This window comes from Callithrix jacchus, chromosome 1 (genome assembly GCF_049354715.1).
Source record: "Callithrix jacchus isolate 240 chromosome 1, calJac240_pri, whole genome shotgun sequence".
Lineage (NCBI taxonomy): Eukaryota > Metazoa > Chordata > Mammalia > Primates > Cebidae > Callithrix > Callithrix jacchus.
The window spans coordinates 160662722-160688816 of NC_133502.1; the positions used below are offsets into that span (position 1 = coordinate 160662722).

The 26095-nt window shown below is 41.6% G+C and overlaps 1 protein-coding gene across 19 annotated transcripts in view; it reads right to left on the reverse strand.

Moving 5' to 3' along the window:
• Positions 1–23421, reverse strand: part of PTBP3 (polypyrimidine tract binding protein 3) — a 115984-nt gene extending 92563 nt beyond the window's left edge. For 10 of the 19 annotated variants that reach the window (XM_054258981.2, XM_009001323.6, XM_054258979.2 and 7 more), the window contains exon 1: positions 23265–23421. Coding sequence is in view for 4 of the 19 variants with exons in the window: in XM_009001308.6 (XP_008999556.1) it covers positions 20294–20327; positions 23265–23272 (42 nt within the window). In the remaining 15 variants the exon portion in view is untranslated. Of the gene's footprint in view, positions 1–20293; positions 20328–23264 lie in introns of all 19 variants that reach the window. The other 9 variants (XM_009001308.6, XM_078374360.1, XM_078374401.1 and 6 more) reach the window with 1 other exon arrangement.
• Positions 23422–26095: the final 2674 nt, after the last annotated feature.

The following is a 26095-nucleotide window of genomic DNA, read 5'->3' on the forward strand; positions in this document are numbered from 1 at the left end:
GCCCTTATCTTAATGGAGCTTACAATCTTGCACAAAGAAACATGATAATCAAAATAAGTAAATTATGTATTATATCTTGAAGTAGTAAGTACTTCTTAAAAAGTAGGAGAAAAACCATCAGGAGTGCCAGAGGTGAAAAGAGTTGCAATTTCAAATAGGGCAGGCAAGGGAAAAAGGCATTTAAGCAAAGTCTTACAAGAAGTAAGGAGTAAGCCATGTAGATATCTGAAGGAAGAATACTGTAGGCAGAAGAAACAAAATCCCTTGTATGTTCTGGAAAAACAGTAAGGAAACAATTATGACTGAAAGAGAATGAGCAAGGGGGGAAGTAAAGAGATTAGAGAAAACGTATGTCATATCATGCAGGGCCTTAGGCCCTTCTAAAGAAGCTTACTGGGAGTGAAATGAGGGAAAGAGAGTTTTGAACAGGAATGAAAAGATCGATTTGCTTTTTTAAAGGATCACTCTGGCTGCTGTGTTAAGAACAGTATTTAACAAGGCAAAGAGGGAAGGACTGGTAAGGAAGCTGTGATGATAATCCGGATTAGAGGCCAAGGCAGTTACAGTTGTGGTGAAAATGGTTGTTGTTTTTTTTTTTTTAAATATACAATTGGCCCTCCATATCCATGGGTTCCACATCCATGGATTCAAACAACCACAAATTGAAAATATTTAGAAAAAAACTGCCATCTGTATGAACATGTACAGACTTTTTCTGTCATTATTCTCTAAGCAATACAGCATAATTATTTACATAGCTTTAAACCGTATTATAAATAACCTAGAACTGACTTAAAGTACTCAGGAGAAAGTGTGTAAGATATATGGAAATACAGATGATACTAAACAACATGGGTTTCAACTGCCCAGGTCCAAATGAGGACCAAAAATACAGTATTGTCTGGATACAAAACCAAGTTACATGAAGGACTGACCCTTTTTTTTTTGGAGACGGAGTTACACTGTTGTTACCCAGACTGGAGTGCAATGGCACGATCTCGGCTCACCGCAACCTCCGCCTTCTGGGTTCAGGCAATTCTCCTGCCTCAGCCTCCCGAGTATCTGGGACTACAGACCCGCACCACCATGCCCAGCTAATTTTTGTATTTTTAGTAGAGATGGGGTTTCACCTTGTTGACCAGGATGGTCTCGATCTATTGACCTTGTGATCCACCCACCTCGGCCTCCCAAAGTGCTGGGATTATAGGCGTGAGCCACCGCGCCCAGCCAGGACTGACTTTTTACATACGCAGGCAGACTTTACCTTTACAGAGCCAATTGGGGAACTTGAGTATGCATGGATTTTGGTCCCCTATGGATACTGAGGGACAACTGTACTCTGAAACAGATTTGCTAGCCAGGCACAGTGTCTCAGGCTTGTAATCCTAGCAACTGGAAAGGCTGAGGCAGAAGGATGGCTTAAGGCCAAGACTCAGACCAGCCTGGGCAACAAGAGCGAAACCCTGTCTCTAAAAAAAATTTTTTTTTTGAGACAGCGTTTCGCTCTTGTTGCCCAGACTGGAGTGCAATGGCACAAACCTCTGCCTCCAGCAGTCAAGTGATACTCCTGTCTCAGCCTCCTGAATAGCTGGGATTACAGGCATGCGCCACCACACCCCGGTAATTTTGTATTTTTAGTAGAGATGAGGTTTCTCCATGTTGGTCAGGCTGGTCTTGAACTCCTGACTTCAGGTGATCCACCCACTTCGGCCTCCCAAAGTGCTGGGATTACAGGCATAAGCCACTGCGCCCGGTCAAAATTTTTTTTTATAATTAGCTGGGTGTGGTGGTGCCTGCCTATAGTCCCAGCTACACACAAGGGTGAGGCAAGAGGATCATCTGAGCCCAGGACGTTGGAGGCTGCAGTGCTCTATGATCGTGCCTGTGAATAGCCCCTGCACTTCAGCCTGGGCAATATAACGAAATCTCACATCTTTATTTTAAAAAGAAAAAAAGTCAATGTAATAACAAAAAGACTGAGGATCTATTTCAGATTAATTTCTCGATTTTGATAACTGTATCACTGTTTATAGGTGATATACGCAGAAATATTAGGGGTTAAAGAATAAACTATAGTCTCAAAGCCATCTTCCAACAAATTACTGATTCTGAAAAGAAAATTGGTAACTTTTAGAAAAGTCTGGCAGAAAATCACCTTAACCAAGTGATTAAAATACAAAAAAAAAGGGGGGAGGCCAAGGCAGGATCATCACTTGAGGCAGGAGTTCGAGACCAGGCTGGCCAACATAGTGAGACCCTGTATGTACAAAAAAAACAAAAACAACTCACTGGGCTTGGTGGTGCATGCGCATGGACCCAGCTATTCAAGGACTGAGACAAGAGGATCACTTGAAGCCAGGAGGTCAAGACTGCAGTGATCTGTGTTCATCTAACTGCACTCCAGCCTGGGCAACAGAACAAGACCTTGTTTCAAAAAAAAAAATGTGTGTGTGTGTGCGTATTTACATGTATACAAAGATCCTACGGAAGGGGGAACGGTAAGACAGTCGGGGAAAATGATAAATAAATGGTACAGATACGAACTGGGTAAAGGATATAAGAGTTATTTGTACTCTTCTTTTTTTTTTTTGAAACGGAGTTTCACTCGTTGCCCAGGCTGGAGTGCAAGAGTGAGATTTCGGGTCACTGCAACCTCCGTCCCTGGGTTCAGGCAATTCTCCCTCAGCCTCCCGAGTAGCTGGGATTACAGGCATGCGCCATCCCGCCCCGGTAATTTTGCATTTTTAGTAGAGATGGGGTTTCTCCATGTTAGTCAGGCTGATCTCAAACTCCCAGCCTAAGGTGATCCACCTGCCTCAGCCTCTCAAAGTGCTGAGATTACAGGCGTCGGCCATCACACCCGGCCCTCTCTGTACTCTTCTTATAATCTTTCTATAATTATATGTTAAAGTTTAAAAAAATAATAAATCAATGAAAGTAGTACACTAAGGAAAAATAAACTGTTAAAAAGAAGCAGCAGGCCGGGCACAGTGTCTCATGCATGTAATCCCAGAATTTTGGGAGGCCAAAGGGAGTGGGTTGCTTGAGTCCAGGAGTTGGAGACCAGCCCAGGCAACATGGTGAAACCCTGTCTGTACGAAATATACAAAAATTAGCCAGGCATAGTGGCGCATGCCTGTAGTCCCAAATACTCAGGAGGCTGAGGTATGAGGACTGCTTGAGCTCAGGAGGTCAAGGATGCAGTGAACTGAGATTGTGCCACGGCACTACAAACTGGGTGGCAGCGAGACACTGTCTGAAAAAAAAAAGGGGGGGAAAGAAAAATCGAAGTATACATGTGGTATGTACACACTATGGTAAGCTATCAGATAAAGATAACATGATCATATAAGAAAGTCATAACCCATAGTGATTTACAACAAAAAAGTACTTGCACTTACATAATCTTACTTTGACATTAATAAGACCTTTTTTAAGAGACAGGGTCTCACTCTGTCACCCAGGCTGGACTGCAGTGGTACAATCATAGCTCACGGTAACCTCCTCTCCTGGGCTCAAATAATCCTCCCACCTGAACCTACGAAAGCACTGGGATTACAGGTGTATGCCACTACACCCAGCCTAGTAAGCTATGTTTATATTCTTTCTTCAGTATTTATTCACTACTATGAGTAGGCAGCTGTACTGTTTATCCATGCCTGCATAACTACTCCAAAATTTAGCAGCTGAAATAAACAAATATTTTATAACTTAATTTCTGGAAGTCAGAACCCTAGACATGATCTATCACAGACCAGAATCACCTCAAGGCTTAATAGAACAAATGAAGGATCCACTTCCACATTTACCCAAGTGGTTGCTGGCAGGATTCAGTTTGTTCATAGGCCTGTCCATAAGATAACTCGTGACATGGCAGCTCACTTTTATCAGTGAGCAGGGAGAAAGTGAAGCCAGAGTCTTTTGGAACCTAATCCTCTTAAGCAGATTTAAGTCCACCATCTTGCTATTTGTTTTGGCTCATCTGTTCTTTAACCTATCTTAAACATGGATAGATTAAAAGAAAAGGAAAAGGAATAGAAAAAATATGCAGTCAGCTCTCCACATCCATGAGTTCTGCATCCACGGATGAACCAAGTGAAGATGGAAAACATTTGTGAAAAAAAGTTCCACAAAGTTACAAGAAGCAAAAGTTGAATTTCTATGTGCCAAATACTACTTGAATGAATCCATGCAACTGAAGTTATATGTAAGCACTATATTAGGCATTTTAAGTAATCTAGAAGTGATTTAAAACATACAGCAGGATGTGCTAAAGGTTATATGCAAATACTGCTCCATTTTATATAAAAGACTTCAACATCCACAGATTTGGGGGTCCTTGGGAAGTACTGGGCCAATCTCCCAAGGATACAAAGACACAAATGTATACACCACACAAATACTAATCTTAAGAAAGTTGGAATGGCAACATTAGACAAAGTACACTCAGGATAGGAACTATTACGGGAGATAAAAATGTGTATTTCGCAAGGAGTCAAAAGGTCAACTCATCAAGATATAACACTCCTAAATGTGAATGCATCTAGTAACTGAGCTTCAAAATACATAAAGCAAACTGAAGAACAGCTGGGTACAGTGGCTCATGCCCATAATCCCAGAACTTTGGGAGAATCACTTGACCCCGGGAGAAGAAGGCTGCAGTGAGCTGAGATTGCTCCACTGCACTCCAGCCTAGGCAACAGAGCGAGACTCCTAACCCAAAAAAGAGGGGGCAGGTGTAGTGGCTCAGGCCTATAAGCCCACCACTTTGGGAGGCCAAGGTGGGAGAATCACTTGAGGTCAGGAGTTCAAGACCAGCCTGACCAACATGGAAAAAAACTGTCTCTACTAAAAAACTACAAAAATTCGCCAGGCATGGTGGTAGACAGTAATCCCAGCTACTCCGGAGGCTAAAGCAAGAGGAAGTGGAGGCTGCAGTGAGCTGATAGCATGCCACTGCACTCCAGCATAGGCGAGAGAGTGAGACACTGTTTCTAAATAAATAAGAAAGAAAGAAAGAAAATGGCTGGGAACAGTGGCTCACGCCTGTAATCCCAGCACTTTGGGAGGCCAAAGCAGGAAGATGGCTTGAGGCCAGGAGTTTGAGACCAGCCTACATAAGATGACAAAACCGCAATTCTACAAAAAAAATTTTTTTAAACCTTAGCTGGGCATGGTGGGAGGACTACTTGAACCCATGAGGCAGAGGCTGCAGTGGGTTGAGATTGCACCACTGCACTCCAGCCTCGGCAACACAGTGAGACTGTCTCAAAAAAAAAAAGAAAGAAAAAATGTTATCCAGGCACAATGGTGCATGCCTATAGTCCCAGCTACTTGGGAGGCTGAGATAGGAGGATCACTTGAGCCCAGGATCCAGATCAGGGCTGCAGTGCACCATGATTGTGCCATTGCACTCCAACCTGGACAATGGAGCAAAATCCTGTCTAAAAGAAAAGATATCAAGTCAAGAAAAGCAAATTAAACTCAATGTAAATAGAAAGAAGGAAATAAAGAGTAAAAATGATGAAATTCAAGAGTCAACCAACACAGGAAATGAAAACCAAACCTGGCTTTTCAAATAGACCAACCCCACTTAAAGCTATACCAATCAGGAAAAAAAGAAAATATTAATTATGAATATCGGTAGTAAAAAGATGAAAATTACTACAATTCCTACAGACATTAAAAGGATAATAAGAAAACACTACTAAACACTGGGGTCTACTGGGGGGAAAAGGGGAGGGCCAGTGGGAGGGGGAGGTGGGGAGGGATAGCCTGGGGAGAAATGCCAAATGTGGGTGAAGGGGAGAAGCAAAGCAAAGCACACTGCCATGTGCGTACCTACGCAACGGTCTTGCACGCTCTGCTCATGTACCCCAAAACCTAAAATCCAATAAAAATTTAAAAAAAGAAAACACTATGAACAACCTTACATCCATAAATTCCAACAACTTAGCTGAAATACAAAAGTTCCTTGAAAGATACAAATCCAACACCCATTACTGTTACCAAAGAACAGCAAACAAGAAATTATAAAAAATGTTTTCAACCTAAAATAGGGCATCTAAGAAGAATCTACAGCTAAGAAAGACTGCTTTCCGTTAAGGAGCAGAAGTAAGGCAAAAATACATAAAAGTCAGAAAAAGAAATGAAGGACACCCAGATTAGAAAAAAAAAAAAATGGCCGGGTGCGGTGGCTCACGCCTATAATCCCAGCACTTTGGGAGGCCGAGGCAGGTGGATCACGAGGTCAAGAGATTGAGACCATCCTGGTCAACAAGGTGAAACCTGTTTCTACTAAAAATACAAAAAATTAGCTGGGCATGGTGGTGCGCGCCTATAGTCCCAGCTACTGAGGGAGGAGAACTGCCTGAACCCAGGAGGCAGAGGTTGCGGTGAGCTGAGATCGTGCCATTGCACTCCAATCTGGGTAACAACAGCGAAACTCCAACTCAAAAAAAAAAAAAAAAGAAAGAAAAAAATAAAACTACATTCCCAGATGGCACAATCATATACATTAAAAACTCCTAAGAAATTTACCCAAAAAAAGCTATTAAGTTTTTATAGCAATATCACAATATACAAAAATCAATATGCGAAGTATTTCTATGTATTGATAATAAAACACCATTTATATTAGCAAGAAAAATGGGATACCTGTGCAAAACCTGTACACTGAAGATAACACTTAAAGAAATTAAAGATGACATAAAAGAATTTGAAAGCTGGGTGCAGTGGCTCACACCTGTAATCCCAGCAGTCTGAGAGGCCAAGGTGGGCAGATCACTTGAAGTTAGGAGTTCAAGACCAGCTTGCCAGTATAGTGACACCCCGCCTCTTCTAAAAATATAAAAATCAGCTGGGCATGGTAGTACATGCCTGTAGTCCCAGTTACTCAGGAAGCTAGGGCAAGAGAATCACTTGAACCTGGGAGGTGGAGGGTGCAGTGAGCTGAGATCACACCACTGTACTCCAGCCTAACAAGACTCTGTCTCCAAAAAAAAAAAAAAAGAAAAATTGAGATATTGTTTCACAGAAGATTCAATATGCTTGAAATTTCAAAAAGAAATTAAGACAATTTCATTTAAAATAGCTATGAAAAATACTTAGAAATAAATTTAACCAAGGAGGGTACATTGAAAACTATAAAACATTGATGACAGCCAGGAGCAGTAGCCCACACCTATAATCCCAGCATTAGGGGAGCCAAGGTGGGAGGATCACTTAAGCCCAGCACTTCGAGGCCAACCTGGGCAACACAGAGAGACCGCAACCTTACAAAGATTAAAAAAAAAAAAAAATAGCCAGGTGTGGTAGCATGTGCCTATAGCCTCAGGTATTCAACGGGTATATAAAAACATGCTCAGCATCACTAATCATCAAGAAACTGCAAATTAAAACCATCAGGAAACATCACCTCACATCTGTTAGAATAGCTATCATCAAAAAAGAAAAAAACCCTTGTACACAGTTGGTGCAAATGTAAATTAGTACAGCCATTATGAAAAACAGTATGGAGGTTTCTGAAAATATTAAAAATAGAATTACCATATGATCCAGCAACCTTTCTACTGGTTACATATCCAGAGGAAATGGAGACAGTATATTGAAAAGACATCTGTATTTCCATGTTCACTGCAGCATTATTCACAATAGCCAAGATATAAAAACAATCAAAATGTCCCTCAGTGGATGAATGGATAAACAAAATGTGGTATATATGTACAATGGAATACTATTCAGCCTTTAAAAAGAAGGAAATCCTGTCATGAGACAACATGGACGAACCTGGAGGAAACTGTTAAGTAAAATAAGCCAGGCACAGAAAGACAAATGCTGCATGATCCCACTTACATGTAGAATCTAAAAAAGCTGAAATCACAGAAGCTGAAAGAGTATAATAGTGGTTACCGGGGGCTGGGGGAGAAATCAGGGAGATTTTGGTCAAAGGATACAGAACTTAAGTTAGCAGAAATAAGTTCAAGAGATCTATCATTTAACATGGTGACTATATGCTTCAGTTTTTAAAATTAACTGGGCATGGGGGCATGCACCCTAGAGTCTCAGCTACTCAGGAGGCTGAGGCAGGAAGATTACTTGAGCCCGTGAGTTCAAGGTTACAGTGAGCTGCAACACTGCACCACTGCACTCCAGCCTAAGCAACAGGACGAGACACTTTCTCTTAAAAAAAGAAAAGAAGACTATATTTTAAGTATTATCACTATGAAAAATGATAAGTGAGGTAATGCCTATGTCAATTAGCCTGATTTAGTCATTCCACAATGTATATTACAAAACATGATGTTATATATCATAAACACATACGATTTTTACTTGTCAATTAAAACTTCTTTAAATAAAGAAAGATAAATTTAAAAAATGTCTTGAACTTGACAGCATGGTAGAATATGGCCAAAAAATAATAATAAATAAAATGTCAAATGACCTACAGATTTTAATCAATGCCAGGAAAATCGCAGCTTCTTCCACAGAATATGACAAGCTGATTTTAAATTTTAAACTGAAATTCAAATGATCCAGAATAGCTAAAGCAATTTTGCTAAGAACAAAATTGGAGTGCCTACTCGACTTGACTTTAAGATATACTATAAACCCGCAGTTACCAAGACAGTGTGATACTAACATAACAATGGTCAAATAGATCAACGGATAAGAATAGAATATATAGAAACAGACCCACTCACATATGGTAAGTTGATTTTCAAATAACAGTGCCAACACAATTCAGTCTGGAGAGGAAAATCTTTTCAACAAATGGTGCCAAACTACCTGAACTGTTTACTCACGCCATATACAAAAATAAATTTGAGATTCATCTGATATCTAAACCATGAAAGTTAAAACTACAAGGCTTCTTAAAGCAAATAAAAGAGAAAATCTTCCTTCTTATCTTTGGAATAAGCGTATTTATTAGATAAGACACACAAAGCTATAACCAAAAAGGAAAAGACATTAAATGTAGGGCTGGGCGCAATGGCTCAAGCCTGTAATCCCAGCACTTTGGGAGGCTGAGGTGGGCGGATCACGAGGTCAAGAGATCGAGACCATCCTGGTCAACATGGTGAAACCCCGTCTCTACTAAAAATACAAAAAATTAGCTGGGCATGGTGGCGCGTGCCTGTAATCCCAGCTACTCGGGAGGCTGAGGCAGGAGAATTGCTTGAACCCAGGAGGCAGAGGTTGCGGTGAGCCAAGGTTGCGCCATTGCACTCCAGCCTGGGTAACAAGAGCGAAACTCCGTCTCAAAAAAAAAAAAAAAAAAAGACATTAAATGTATCAAAATTAAATTCTTCTATTTATCAAAAGACACTATTAAGAAATGAACAAACAAGCCACAGACAGGAAAATATTCACAATTCATACACGGGACAAACGACTTATATCCACAATATATAAAGAATCCTTACACTCAATAATAGAGATATAAGCCCTATTTCAAAGAATGGGTAGGATTTCCTAGTCAGCTTGGAAGTTGTCACTTTTGCCTTTACGAAAAGAAATTCACCTAACAAACTAAAAATCATCAGCTATTCATCAAGAAAGTGAGGTCATGAGGAAATCACCACATCAAAATCTTTTAACTGCTGAATCCAGAGTCACAATCAAGGTATTGTTGGTCTGGAGCAGAATCTGCTGGAACCATAAACTAACAGGACTACTTAAATGGTAATTCTGACAAACTGCTGGAGTATGAACTAACATACAAGTAAGAAACCCTTGGAGCCTGTAGTCCTAAGGGGCTCCCATAATTCCCTAGGCTCTACCTCCAGGAACCCTACACCAAATTCTCTAAGTGAAGAAATAAGAAAGGCCCTTTCTAGTCTCTACCAGAAGGAGAGGCACAGCAACCACTGTGAAATACACCCAAGAGCAAGAGCTTCCTCCAAAAGTATAGTCTTATTCTGATGTTTCCCAAAAACTTTGAAAACAAAAACTTGTCCAATCTAGGAAAATGGTGTTTCCTAAACTCTAGCCTCTTCTGGCCTACCTGTCCTACCTAAGGGGGAAAAACACTATGAAACACTTATGAAAGTTACATATCAGGGACACTGACCTGGGAAAAGGCTGATATTAATCAAAAGGCTATGGAATGCTTCCCCTCCCAACACCTTACCAACACATCTCTAGTATATAGCAAAGGATTATAGCTCAAAGAGCTGCAAGGCTCAAACTCTAAAAGAGGGGCCTAAAACAAGGACACTAGAGAAAATCTTAGCCACAATAACATAAAACTCAACACTAAAGGCCTTTTACCTCAGTTCCTATTTTCTAATATAGCACATCTAGCTTTCAACAAAAAATTACAATATGTGTTTGAACCTTTTAACTAAAGAGACAAAACAAGCAGCAGGACCAGATTCAAACAGGACACAGGTTTTGGAATTATCAGACATGGTTTAAAATAACAATTCTAACCACAGAACCAGCCCAACTTGGTCCACCTTTGTGTAATAAGATGGTGAGTAGTTTTTCAGTCCGCCATGGACCCCCAGGTGGAAGGTCACATAACTTGGACATGTCCAAGTGAACCAAACTTGCAACCATGGGTGGAACCCAAGAGTTGGGACCTAGGAACGGAGACTGAATTAAGAAGCAAACACCTAACCAGATATAGTGGCTCATGCCTGTAACCCCAAGACTTTGGGAGGGTGAGGCAGGAGGATCACTTGAGGCCAGGAGTTTAAGACCAGCCTCAGCAACACAGAGAAACTCAGTCTCTACAAAAAATTGCTTAAAATTAGCAGGGCATGGTGGCATGCATCTGTAGCCCTAGCTACCAAGGAGGCTGAGGCAGGAGGATCATTTGAACCCACACGTTCAAGGCTGCACTGAGCTATGATTCATGCCACTGCACTCCAGCCTGGGCAACAGAGCAAGACCCTGACTCAAAAGAAAAAAAAAGACACCATATGGCAGGATCCAGTCAAATCGTGACTCCTGGTATCACCTTGGATCATCATGCCTCATTACCCAATGTCTGTAAAACCAATGTCATCCCCTAGCTAAAGGAGACAGATTTAAGCATTTCCTTCTGTCCTCTTGCCAGTCAACAACAATAAAGCTTTCTTTTCTCAAAAACGAAAAGTGCCATGGTATTGGCTTCTATACACATCAGACAGCAAGCTCACTGATTGCTTAGCAACATGATGGTCACTATGTCAATGGCTGTAATGGAAAAATTAGGTAACATGCAAGAAAAATGGATAACATACCAGAGACATAAACACTCTATAAAAGAACCAAAAAGAAACACTAGAAATAAAAAACACTGTATGGTGGCTCACGCCTATAATCCCAGCACTTTGGGAGGCCGAGGCGGGTGGATCACGAGGTCAAGAGGTCGAGACCATCCTGGTCAACAAGGTGAAACACCATCTCTACTAAAAATACAAAAAATTAGCTGGGCATGGTGGTGCACGCCTGTAGTCCCAGCACTCAGGAGGCTGAGGCAGGAGAATTGCTCGAACCCAGGAGGTAGAGGTTACGGTGAGCCGAGATCGCACCATTGCACTCTAGCCTGGGTAACAAGAGCGAACCTCCGTCTCAAAAAAAAAACACTGTAACAGGAATGAAGAATACTTCTGATGGACTCATCATCAGTAGGCTGGACATGGCTAAGGAAAGAATTAATGAGCTTAAAGGCATTCCAACAGAAACTTTCCAAACTGAACTGCAAAGGAAAGTAATTAAAGAGAATATCCACCAAGAACTGTAGGACAATTTCAAACGTGTAACACAAAAGTAACTGAAAAATTTTCTGACACTTTCTAGGAAAAAAAGAGAGTACGGGGCAGAAGAAACATGTAAAAGTAACAACAGCCAAGAATTTTCCATAATTAATGACAGCCAAACCACAGATGCAGGAAGCTGGGAGAAAACCAACCAGGATAAATCCACACCTTGGCATACCACTGAAACTGAAGAAAACAAAAGGCAGAGAAAATCAAGAAAGAAACTAGAAGAAAAAACACCATACCTATAGAGGTACAAGGACAACAATTACAGAGGTTTCTTTCTCATCAGAAACCATGCAAGCAAAAAAGAAAGTGAAGTGAACTATTTAAAGAGTTTTTTAAAGGAAAGAAATTTTTAAAAAGCTAGAATGCTGTATGCAGAGAAAGAAATTTTTAAAAAGCTAGAATGCTGTATCCTCGGAGTAAGGGAGAAACACAAAAACCAAGGGAATTCACGTCAATGCACCTGCCCCACAAAAAATGTTTTTAAAAAGTTCCTTAGGGAGAAGGAAAACACTGTATATCAGAAACTTAGATCTACATAAAGATAGTTGGAGAATTAATAAACGAAGGTAAATGCCAGGCACAATGGCACGTGCCTGTAGTCCCAGCTTCTCGGGAGGCTGAGGCTGGAGGACCATTTGAATTCAGGAGTTCTGGGGTGCTGTGCGCTATGCCGATCGGGTGTCCACACTAAGTTCGGCATCAATGTGACGACCTCCTGGGAACAAGGGACTACCAGGTTGCCTAAGGAGGGGTGAACCGGCCCAGGCTGGAAACAGAGCAGGTCAAAACTCCCATGCTGATCAGCAGTGGGATCACACCTGTGAACAGCCACTGCACTCCAGCCTGGGCAACATAGCGAGACCCCATCTCTTAAAAAAAATTAAAATTAAAATTAAAATAAACAAATATATAAATGAAGGTAAAACAAAATTTTATACTTACTTCTAATCGAGCTATAAGACAACTATTTATTTAAAAGAATCATAGTAACAATGTAGTGAAGTGATCATTCCATAGGAGTAAGTGAAATAACAGCCAGCAATATCTTAAGACACAGGAAGGAAGAATTGGGAAAGGTCTTGCTACATACCTGCTCTGCATTCACCAATAATTAAGCAAAATGAGCTGAAAATGTGTATGCTACAATGCAGAGTGACCACTAAAAAAATGTTAAAGAAGTATAATTAATATGGTGAGGACCAGGTGGCTCATGTTTATAATCCCAGCACTTTGGGAGCCCAAGGCCGGTGGATCACTTGAGGTTAGAAGTTAAAGACCAGACCAGCGAACATGGTAAAACTCCGTCTCTACTAAATACAAAAATTAGCCAGGCATGGTGGTTCATGCCTGTAATCCCAGCTAGTCAGGCATGAATTGCTTGAACCTGGGAGACAGAAGTTGCAGTGAGCTGAGATCACACCACTGCACTCCAGTCTGGGTGACAGAGCAAGACTGCCTCAAAAAAAAAAAATTATGTGTGTACATATATATATATATATATATATATATATATATATATATATATGTACACACACACACACACACACACGCACACACATTGAAGGAAGGTAAGTGAAATCATATAAAATGCTCAATTTAAACCAAAGAAGGGAGATAAAGAAAAGAGAACAAGTGTAATACATAGAACAAATATGAACAAATCCAACTACATTAATCATCACTTCAAGTGTGAAGAGCCTGTTTACGCCAATTAAAAGACAAATTGTCACAGTGGATTGAAAAATAAAAGACACAACTATAAACTGTCTAAGAACCCACTTGAGGCTGGGCATGGTAGCTCACACTTGTAATTCCAGCACTTCGGGACACCAAGGAAGGTGGATGATCTGAGGTCAGGAGTTCAAGACTGGCCTGGACAACACGGTGAACCCCATCTCTACTAAAAATACAAAAATTAGCCGGGGGTGGTTGCTTGTGCCTGTAGTCCCACCTACTCAGGAGGCTGAGACAGGAGAACTGCTTGAATCTGGGAGGCAGAGGGAGGCTGCAGTGAGCCGAGACTATGCCATTGCACTCCAGCCTGGGCAACAGACGAGACTTCCTCTCAAAAAAAAAAAAAAAAAACCCACTTTAAAAGAATAGGCAAAAGACTTATCAGACATTCAGAAAAGAAGATAAGTGAATGCCTACTAAGCACATAAAAAACTCACCACCACCAATCACTGGATCAATAATTTAATGCAAATTAAAACTAAATGAGGTAATATTCGTCCAGAAGAATATCTAAAATTAAAAACTGACAACACCCAGCGTGGTATTAGTTTGGCTGACACATGAGGCAACTGAACTTTAATACAAAGCTGGTCAGAGGGTAAAGTGGTACAGCACTTTGGAAAACAGTTGAACAATTTCTTACGAAGTTAAACATATACATATCCTATCATCCAGCAATTCTACTCCTAGTCATGGACTGAATGAAATACATATACCCAAAGACTTACACATAAATGTTCATGGTAGCTTTATTCATAATAGTTCCAAACTGAAAAGAATCCAAGTATCCATCAACATGAGAATGCATTTTTAAATATTGTTATATATTTGATAGAGTCAGTAGATAGCCAAATGCCTAGGCAAAGAGGGAAGGGTCCCTGGAGAACCTTCGACCTGCCCAGGCCATTATGCACAGGGGGCTTGCCTAAACATGTCCACAGTGAAAAATTCCATCACTTAACACATGTGCAGTAAGAAAAATAAATCAATGTGGAGTGGCTCAGAATACCAGCCCACATACCAATGGGGGAAAGGGGTAGAACCACCAGGAATTAGCATCTTAGGCTGGTGAGGAGCCTGGCCTCTTCAACACATATGTGGTGGCCTGGTATTCAATCTGAGGTGGAAGCCTGCAGAGGATCCCTCTCTTTGCTGAGAGCTCCCCTTTCACTTAATAAATTCCACTCTCCTCACACTTTAATTTGTCCACGTGCTTAATTTTTCCTGGTTGTGAGACAAGAACCTGGATTACCTGCACTAAGGGGCAAAAAATAATCCCGCATCATAGTCACAAAGTGGAATTCTCACAGAAATTAAAAAAAAGGTAATACGGATATATGCAATAACAAGAATGACTCTTAAAACCATTTTGCTAAGTAAAAGAAGTCAGACATCAAAGAGCTTTTATGCTCTGTGATTCCATTTATATGAGGTTCAAAAACAGGTAAAACTGGCCAAGTATGGTGGCTCATACCTATAATCCCAGCACTTTGGGTGGCTGAGGCAAGCAGATGGCTTGAGCCTAGGAGACCAGCCTGGGCAACACAGCAAAACCTAGTCTACAAAAAAATACAAAAATTAGCCAGGAGTGGTGGAGTGCACCTGTAGTCCCAGCTACTCAGGAGGCTGAGACAGGAGGGTTGCTTGAGCCCGGGAGGCTGTTACTGCAGAGAGCCTCAATCACACCACTGCACTTCAGCCTGGGCTACACAGTGGAAACCCTATCTCGAACAAACAAACAAAATAGGTAAAAATCATCTCTGGTGACAGAAATCAAATAGCCGCCTAAACTGGCTCTGGAAAGAGGCAACAGGGAACTTTCTAGAGTGGGTGTTCTATTACCTTAAACAAGGCATACAGGAAACACTAGTGGATACCAGTGTCAAATTTTTAAACTGTACCCTTAAGACATGTGCATTTCATTCTATGCAAATTACAGCTCGGTTTAAAAGGAAAAGGATTTGCAGCAAATGCCCGTCTATATTTCCTATAGCTCAAGCACAGCAGCAGGCAAACCTTTTCTGTAAAGGGTCAGAGAGTAAGTATTCTAGGCTTTGCAGTCTCCACTACAACCACGACTGCCTTTGTACTGTGAAAGTAGCCACAGACGATATGAATAAGCATGGCTGTGTTTCAATAAAACTACAAAGACAGGTAGCAAGCCAAATGTTGTCCATAGCCATAGTTTGCCAACCTTTGGTCAAGCAAACAGAAGACTCATCCTCAAAAATAATTTAAATGTGCTATATTGTTCTCTTCTAAATAGTAGCAGGCATAATTACTAGAAGCCAATTATAGTCCTTCCTATATATGTAAGTTTTTCATACTCATCTACTCACTTAAAATAGGATAATAACCAAGAAAAAGCTTAAAACATATTTGATACGTGGCCGGGCACGGTGGCTCACACCTATAATCCCAGCACTTTGGGAGGCTGAGACGGGTGGATCACGAGGTCAAGAGATTGAGACCATCTTGGTCAACATGGTGAAACCCCGTCTCTACTAAAAATACAAAAATTAGCTGGGCATGGTGGTGCACGCCTGTAGTCCCAGCTACTCGGGAGGCTGAGGCAGGAGAATTGCTTGAACCCAGAAGGCGGAGGTTGCAGTGAGCCGAGATCACGCCATTGCACTGCAGCCTGGGTACAGGAGCAAAATTCCATCTTGGGAAAAAAAAAAAAAAACATATTTGATACATAAGATCATCATTTTCTTAAAATCATACTCTAATAGCTACTACGGTATTTTGAAAAAAATACCAGGATTTTGAGGAATAAGCCAGCTAGTTAATAATTAAAGTATAACCTGGACACACACAAAATGCTGTGTTACCCAGGGCTGACACTTTGATTTATCTGGTATAGTAAAGTTCTTAAGACATGTACAGTTGGCTGGTCTGAGTGCAGTGGTGTTTACAACTAATTGATCACAACCAGTTACAGATTTCTTTGTTCCTTCTCCACTCCCACTGCCTCACTTGACTAGCCTTTAAAAAAATAATAATAAGGCTGGTCCGAGTGCAGTGGTGTTTACAACTAATTGATCACAACCAGTTACAGATTTCTTTGTTCCTTCTCCACTCCCACTGCTTCACTTGACTAGCCTTAAAAAAAAAAAAATAAAATAAAATAAATAAAAAAAAATAATAATAATTAAAAAATTTTTAAAAAAACATGTACAGTTACCACTCATCATCTAGTTGGTTCTTCATTTAAAAGAATTCGAAATTAGGGCCGGGTACGGTGGCTCACGCCTGTAATCCCAGCACTTTGGGAGGCCGAGGCGGGTGGATCACGAGGTCAAGAGATCGAGACCATCCTGGTCAACATGGTGAAACCCCGTCTCTATTAAAAATACAAAAATTAGCCGGGCATGGTGGCGCGCGCCTTAGTCCCAGCTACTCAGGAGGCTGAGGCAGGAGATTCACTTGAACCCAGGAGGCGGAGGTTGCGGTGAGCCGAGATTGCGCCATTGCACTCCAGCCTGGGTAACAAGAGCGAAACTCCGTCTCAAAAAAAAAAAAAAAATTAGCAGGGTGTGGTGGCACATGCCTGTGGTTCTAGCTATTCAGAAGGCTGAGGCAGGAGGATCACTTGAGCCCTGGAGGTGGAGGATGCAGTGAACCATGATTATGCCACTGTACTCCAGCCTGAGCAATGGCAGAGGTAGAGCTTGTCTTCAAAGAAAAAAACCACAGCAAATATGTCTCAGTTTCTCAATAAGCATTTCAAAATATAAAAATTACATGGAGAAATAATACGAATTTTTCATGAGAAGTATCAGAAGCTAATTTTCTTAACCTTTGCAAGGCTCAAAAAATTGTTACACCACAAAGAACATCCAAGGTGTACACCTAGGTATAACATGAGACAGCCCTAAGCTGTCTGAAAAATGTCACCTGTCTTCAAGAAAATTCCAATTTAAAAATGAAATTTCTTTCTTTCTCACCATAGTATATGACTAACAGAAATAAAAAAAAAACTAGCAAAATGAGACAGCTTGAGTTCTTGTTAAGTATGCTACCTAACTAGTCATGTGACAATTTGGCATTCATTCACTCATCAAGTATTTCTGAAAGCTTATTATGTGACAGACACTGCAAACACAGTAGTGAAGAAAACAGTAAAAATCCCTGCCCTCATGACACATGCTGGTGAATCACTTAATCTCTAAAAACAACTCAGCTTTCTTTCTCCAAAACAATGAATTTTATATTATACTACAGAGTATTTTCAATTCTTTTTTAAAAGTCCGTATTACTCTTCTGAATCCAGGAAAGCAACTTACAGAAGATAATCTGAAATCCACCCTTACCACTGGCTGAAACCATTTGTTGTGTCATCATATTCAGACTGCATACAGGGGAAATTAAGTAACTGCTAGATTATCTTTCACACAATCTAGATGAATTATGAACTTTATTGGCCTGTTAGTATTTACTTGATAGTTAAGCTTCCTTGGATTGAATCCAAGAAAGAAGAACAATCTTAGAGAAATTTCTCCAGATAATGCACAATTTTACATTCCCAGTATTTAAGTCTATAGAAATATAGATTGCTTCTGAATCAACTAATAAACTTATCTTCTCTTCAAAGTAGGATCCAATCTTTGTTTACAAAGTGCTTGCTAAAAGTCAGAAAGCCAAATTTTGTATTAAAATATGGTTCCTACATCTAACATTTAAATTTTATTTCGCTTATCGAGACATATTTTTAGGGCAGGCACAGTGGCTCATATCTGTAATCCCAGCACTTTGAGAAGCCCAGAGTTTGAGACCAGCCTGGGCAACACAGCAAAATCCCAGCTGGGCATGGTGGTACACGCTTGTAGATTTACTAGATACCTTGGAGGCTGAGGCAAAAAGGACAGTTTGAGCTCAGGAGTTTGAGGCTGCAATTAACTAGGATCATACCACCGCTACACTCCAGCCTGGGTGACAGAGTTAAAAACAAACAAACAACAAAAAAACCATGAATGAACGCCACTGTCACATCAACAAATGCAAACAAAGCAGGAGCACTGAAATTTGCTAGCAAGAAGAGATGATGAACACAGATGGACCCAAAGTGGTGGAACATATTTACATAAGTCAATCTATAATGTGTAAAATACATACAAAGATGAATTCTTTCTTTCTACAATAATCTGAACTATAAGTGGCTTCTAGAACTAGATTCTCAACTCAGCTATATCAAATATTAAATTAGTAAAGGAACCTTTAAAACACCCAGATATTTTAAGTCTCATATAGATGAGCACTGTTTACTTAATTTATACTTAAAAATCCAACGAATGGGCTGGGCACAGTAGCTCCTGCCTGTAATTCCAGCACTATGGTAGGCCCAGGAGGACAGATAACCTGAGGTCAGAAGTTGAAGACAAGCCTAGACAACATGGTGAAACCACGTCTCCACTAAAAATGCAAAAAATTAGCCAGGCATGGTGGCGTAATACTAGCTACTCAGGAGGTTGTAGCTAGTATTAATATGTAATACTAGCTACTCAGAAGGTTGAGGCAGGAGAATCACTTGAACCCAGAAGGTGGAAGTTGCAGTGAGCTGAGATTGGGCCACTGCACCCCACAGCCTGGGAGACAGAGGGAGACTCCACCTCAAAAAATAAAAAATCCAATAAATGAAACGACTCTGACAAAACTGAAATGATTTCTAACCTAGAAGAATCATTATTAGAAAATACTGATTATCCAGCTCTCAGAATGTTTGCCTTTTAGACAGAACTCTCATTGCTGACAGCTAGGAATAAAAAATAAATAAATAAATAAAAGCCAGGTTTTGGGACCCGGAAGACAAGGGTATGAACACTAGTGCACCACATCTTGGACATTTTCTTTCTTTCTTTTTTTTTTTTTAAATAAAGACGAGTTTTCACCATGTTGGTCAGGCTGGTCTTGAACTCCCGTCCTCAGGTGATCCGCCCACCTTGGCCTCCAAAGTACATGGATTACAGGCATGAGCCACCGCGCCTGGCCGACACTTTCTAAATCTATTTTTCACCTCTAAAATGGGAATACTGATTACCTACCTTGAAGGATTGCTATAATGATTAGTGAAAATACACGTAAAGAACCTGACACCTAATAGGCACTGAATAAAGAAGTATCAGCTACTTAGATTATTCTCATAAACACATCCATGAAAGAGGATAAAATAAAGGACATGGTAAGAAGATAAATCAGAGCCTAGGCTACATTTTTTTTTGAGACAGGGTTTCACTCCTATTGCCCAGGCTGAGTGAAGTGACACAATCACACTCACTGCAGCCTTGATTTCCCAGGCTCAAGTGATTCTCCCAGCTAGCCTCCCAAGTAGCTGGGACTACAGGCACACACCATCATGCCCAGCTAATTTTTCTTATTTTTTTAAATAGCGGCAAGGTTTCACCGTGTTCCCCAGGCTGGTCTCAAATTCCTGGGCTCAAGCAATCCGCCCACCTCAGGTTCCCAAACTGCTGGGATTATAGGTGTGAGCCACCACACCTGGCCTGAGGCTACATTTAACTGCTAAAACAAAGCAAACAAAAAGCATCCTGATAATTAAAGTGAAACTTTGGGCTAAATTTTTTTGTTCACACTTCATATACATAATACTATATAGTTCCTCCTTATAAAAATGTAAAATCCAAAATTACCTAGAGGTCTACTTATTTTGGAGCTAAGTAAAAATGAAAGAGTATTACCATACAGTAAAGCAGATAATTTTATGAACAGATGGGATTGAAAATATGCCAAAAGTAAGATATAAAAATGTGTATGAAAGGATAGTAAAAGATTCCTACCTTTAAACCGACTGTTATAAGATCTGTAACAACACTGTATGGAAAAAGTAAAAAGAGAAAATGGAACACAAAGTTAGAGAACAAGTTTTTAAAAGACAGAGATAGTAAGAATAAAGGGGAAAAAAGCATTATAATAACAAATAATAAAAATAAAATGTGATGAGTTGTGAAATACTAATACAAAGAAAAATGATGAGAGACAGTCCAGCAACAGCAGAGTATAAAAGCAAAGTCTTACTACCAATACAAGAAACAAACCCGAAGTTATCTTTTAGTGTTTTGGAAGTATAGTCATACTTCAATAAAAATGAGTGCTTATCCATTTACCACTGTTTAATAAAGCCAAACCAAAACTTAAAAATCACCAAAGTTTGTTCTTTTAAGTCACTGGCATGAATAATCGTGTCTGAGGTTTTAATCGAAACAAAACCAGTGCTTGGATTTTTCAGAAATAGAAGGCATCTTGCAAATCTGCATTTACCACCCAAAACTGCTCACCAAAATACAGTTGAGACAGTCTCTTGGAACTAAAATAAATACAAACATTACGTTTCAGACATCAAATTTTTCAAAGATTTGCTTTTTAAAAATATTCTATCACGTCAAAACTGTGTTTAAGTATAAATTATCTCTTAGGAGGAAATGAACACATACACACAAGAGACAGTTGGGATTTGAGGAGGAACTAGAAAGATAGGTTGACTGGTGGCTTGTGGTTTGTTTTTTGACTATCCAAATAAGGAAAAAGGATCTTTTTCAGGCTGTTGGAAAATGTAGAAATTTAATTAGCCTCCTGAAGGCAAAAATGCACTCTATTCTTAAACCACATCCCTTAAGACCAGGGTGTAAAAAATCCCCTTTAAAGTCCTGCCATCCAAAAACTCGTCTCTTCTAAGCCCCAAGAAACTGTCTCCGATTAATGTTTTTCTTCATAACTCCTAAAAGAAAGCTACAAATACATTTTACGTATCGTTAATAACCTATGTCATCATTACCTCATAAAAGTCAAAAATAAATGACTCTAAATGATATAAACTATTTTAAAAACCACATAGATTTTTTTATTTTTCCTTCTAAACTTCTGTAACTTGAAATTCATTTGTCTAAAATTTCAATGTGACAAGTAATTAGATGCTTGCTGCATAAAAAATAAGACTGCGTAACACTATGATTATTGGTTCTGATGCAAAGAGCAAATCATGCTCCTACTTGAACTTCCAAATGAACTTACCTTCCAGTATCTGTCTAATTGCCTTGTATATTCAAACTAATAAACCCATTACTACCTTTAAAACCACAGAGTGAAGGGAGAGTTAACTTCTTAAACATTATCAAAAAGTGTAAGTTTGCACTTCACAGTTATCCTAGAGTTTAACAGCAAAGACGCAAAATTCAAGGGTCCTCTTTATTATAACTATAAATTTTACGACACAAAAAGCCTGCTTCCATATTTAAGTCAAATCTTCCAGACAATTAACTACACATAACGAAATACTAATTTCATAGTTTACCTGATCCAAAATATTAGCATAATGACACAAATCTTTAACATCACAAAATTTTGCAACATATAAAATGTAACTGAATAAGGTAATGTGAAATTAGTCGTCAACAATGCTCTCGGAGAAACTTAAAACAATAAAAACAGCTTCAATTCCCCCCAAAATATATACACCTACTATATACCCAAAGAGTAATGATTTTAAGAAACTTTTTAAATATTCCATTAAATAAAAAACACTACAATCATGAATAAGTTCTAAAACGCTATAGCAGTGTGCAATCTGCATTCAAATAGAAATACTATATCCACTTAATATTGCGCAACTAAAATAAATGAAATCTAATGAGGTCAAACCCTGCTGGAAAATTTCATCTTCTCCAAATATCAGGACAATTATCAACCATATGGCAACATGTAAACGACTTTTACTGTTCTAACAAGTTGCATATAGTCTACAACCTTACAGAAATCTTGTCATCAAAAGGAGGTAGCAAGCCAAACAAAACCTCAAATACATAAAGGAAATAAACTGAGTTGGAGATTTTTTTTAATCCGTAGGCACACTACAACCTTCAATTAATTTACCAAGATCCTAACACAGTTGTTACTTTAATTACTAAAATATGTCAAGTGCTACCCCATATTCCTGAGTCTCCAGAGAATAATTTATATACATAGATTCTAAATCTTTTTATTTTTGGTAAGGGACCCCCATTAAATTTTTAAGCATCTGAAAGCTCCCCGAAAATTGCTCGTACACCGTATTTTCCATACACGGGCAGAGAATTCATTAAGTTTCTTGGCGAGAGAGAGTGGTGAGGGGTAAGCGTCCATGGTCACTAAGTCCAGAGCCCTGGTGTCGAGAAAGCATTAACGTATCTCACGGCACAAGCCGGGAGACCTAGGCTGAGTCCGCCGGCGGCCCCGGGACCCGCGTGGAACCGTGGCTCAGGACCAGGTCGCCGCCCAGACTTGTACCGACGCGTGCACCCGCCGTCGGCCACTCCGCCGCTCGCCCCACCTCGCCGGTAAACAGCAACTCCCCCGGCGAGAGGACGCCCGCCCCGCACGCCGCCTCCGCCTCCCCCAGCGCCGTGCACCATTTTCTGAAAGGAAGTGTCGGGAGGCCGAGTTGGGCTCCCCGGGCTCCGAACGCGGAGGGCGGACCCCGGCAACGCAGCCGGACCGGGCTTTCTTCCGCTCCCCGGTGTGTCGATTAAGGCTGGGAAGGGGCGGACGTGTCTGGGGCGCCGCGTGGGGAAAGGATAGGCTGAGGCGGACGGCGCCTCCGCGATTCCGGGATCCCCACCGAGACGCCCGGAAGCCCCGCCGTCGGGCTTGGCCGGAGCCGCTCCTCCGGCCGCCGGCGCCGCGCCCTGCTCCCCAGCCCCAGCGCGTCCCGCCGAGAACCGGGTGGAAGCGGCGCTAGCGCAACCCTGTGCGGCCGCCGCGACGCCTAGTACTTACCCATCCATGGCCCAGATGGAGGCGCGCACAGAGCAGGGACTGACCGGCTCACCGCGAGAGGAGGAAGCAGGCGGCGGTAGCAGGGCGGTTCCGGGTACTAGCGAGCTTCGCCTCTGCGGAGCCCCGGCCGGTCGGAGGTGGAAGGAGAGTGGGAAACAGGGGCGGGGACCGGGCACGCTCCCGCCACCGCCGCACCCCCGCCTTCCGCACCCCGCGAGCGCGTCCCCGCCTGGCCCGACCCCGCCCCCTCAGCGTCCCCGCCCTCCCTCGGGGCCCGCCCCTGCGCTCGCGCTCTCCCTCGTCCCGCTTGCTGCCGGCCTCCGGCTCGGCTCTGGGGCGCCCTCTTCACGCCGTCGCTGTAAGACCCCGCCTCTCGGCCCCTCATCCCGGCGCGCGGGCGCGTGCCCCCAAACTCCCTTCTGCGTTCGCGGGAGCGCGCGCCTTGTGCTTCCCGCTCCGCCGCGCGCCCCGCCCGCTCTCCCGCGGCCCCGCGGGCCTTCCGGCTTCGCGGACTGGGTCTGCCGGTTGAACGCCTCCCTCTGCCGGCGGGAAAAGCCTTGGGGATCTGACTCCCAAGAGTAGGCAAGAATGTCCCGCGAGGACCCCAGAATCGAGATAGAATTGCCCCGGGTGCGCGAGGCTGTAGGTGGCACGTCCAGGGCCAACCGCTGGCTGCCCCGCGCTGGAGTCGACCGCTGGGACCAGCACCAGCCCCATAGGTGTGGCTGGGACGATGAAAGAGGGGAAAGAGACTCCCCGGATCGAGAACGTTTGTATTTGTATACAGTTTAAGTATCTGAGTGCATTTCGACCTGACCGTCTAGTATTGAATTTATATGAAACATTCATTGCACAAGCATGGAATGGCTATATTTCCAGCATTTTATAAAAGTTTACTCATTATTCCCTTTTTTCCAGATGAAAATATAGACACAAAGAGAGTGCTGACAGTTTCCCAACCAGGAAACGTTAGCACCAGAGCGCTTTGCTCTGGTCTGAGCAAAAAGTGTACGTATAATAATGTAACGAATGACAGACAACACGCTTGCTTTTTTTCCCTTTTTAGTGTGAAGTTGAATGATTTTTCAATTCACAGATCACCAAAACATAACCCACTAAACTGTTAAGCCGAATTCTTTTTTCTTTTCTTTCTTTTTTTGTTAAGCCGAATTCTTAACCTCCTGAGTAAAAGAAAAGAGAGCTAGGCTCCACCCCGTGGCTTCCTCATTTGAAAAGCAACTTAGAACCTCAAACATCTATCTTTGCTAATTTCCTGCTTTCAGATCAGTAGGTGCTACTAAAAATATATAAACTGTGGACTCATCCATTATTCAGTCAGTACTTATTTAGAAGCTACTATGCGCTGGGCACTGCGTGAACATACAAGAAAATCAGGTTCCAGCCTTTCCTTTTGAATGGATTCCTTGGTCAGTTTATATATATTTTTGGCATAAAACTATTTTCAAATAGGTAGAGTAATTCAGTGAGGTCATTCTTAAAGTGCTGTATCTAACCTGCCCCTTCCAAAATGTCAAACATTTTGTTTTGTGTGTTAAGTCTAAATATTAAGTTGCATTTGTAAACATTGCCAGATGGAAATGGAGAACATCAACAAGGTAAGCAGCTAATGCAGTCTTTCTATCGCTTTACTTGGGATATATTCTATTGATGATATTTCCTTAACTCCTTTTTTAGCCATACAAGTTATATCAGCATAAATGCTCATTTTGGAAAATTCAAACAACATAAAATATTGAAAAGTTATAATTATTAATATTTTTCTTCCCAAACCACCCCCTGCCCATGACTACCACTATAAGAATTTTGCGGCTGGGCACGGTGGCTCACGCCTGTAATCCCAGCACTTTGGGAGGCCACGGCGGGTGGATCACGAGGTCAAGAGATCGAGACCATCCTGGTCAACATGGTGAAACCCCGTCTCTGCTAAAAATACAAAAAATTAGCTGGACATGGTGGCGTGTGCCTGTAATCCCAGCTACTCAGGAGGCTGAGCCAGGAGAATTGCCTGATCCCAGGGAGGCGGAAGTTGCAGTGAGCCGAGATCGCGCCATTGCACTCCAGCCTGGGTAACAAGAGCAAAACTCCATCTCAAAAAAAAAAAGAATTTTGCACGCATCCTTCTAGACCTTTACCATTTTTCTTTTTTTTAACCCCACCTAAAAATCCTGGATTATGGCGGGGTGCAGTGGCACGCCTGTAATCCCAGCACTTTGGGAGGCCGAGGTAGGCAGATCACTTGAGGTCGGGAGTTCGAGGCCAGCCTGGCCAACATGGTGAAACCCATCTCTACTAAAAATTAGTCTGGCTGGCCAGGCACGGTGGCTCATCCCAGCACTTTGGGAGGCCGAGGCGGGTGGATCTCGAGGTCAAGATCGAGACCATCCTGGTCAACGAGGTGAAACCCCGTCTCTACTAAAAATACAAAAATTAGCTGGGCATGGTGGTGCGTGCCTGTAGTCCCAGCTAGTCGGGAGGCTGAGGCAGGAGAATTGCTTGAACCCAGAAGGCGGAGGTTGTGGTGAGCCGAGATTGTGCCATTGCACTCCAGTCTGGGTAACAACAGTGAAACTCCATCTCAAAAAAAAAAAAAAAAAAAAATTAGTCTGGCTTGGTGGTTCATGCCTGTAATCCCAGCTACTCTGGAGGTTGAAACGCAAGAATCTCTTGAACACAGTAGGCAGAGGTTGCAGTGGGCCAACATCGTGCCACTGCACTTCAGCCTGTGTGATCTCAAAAAAAAACGGGATTTTTTTTTCATTACGATACATTCTGCTTAATTCTTTCAACTACAGTGTAGTATTTTTCTTTTT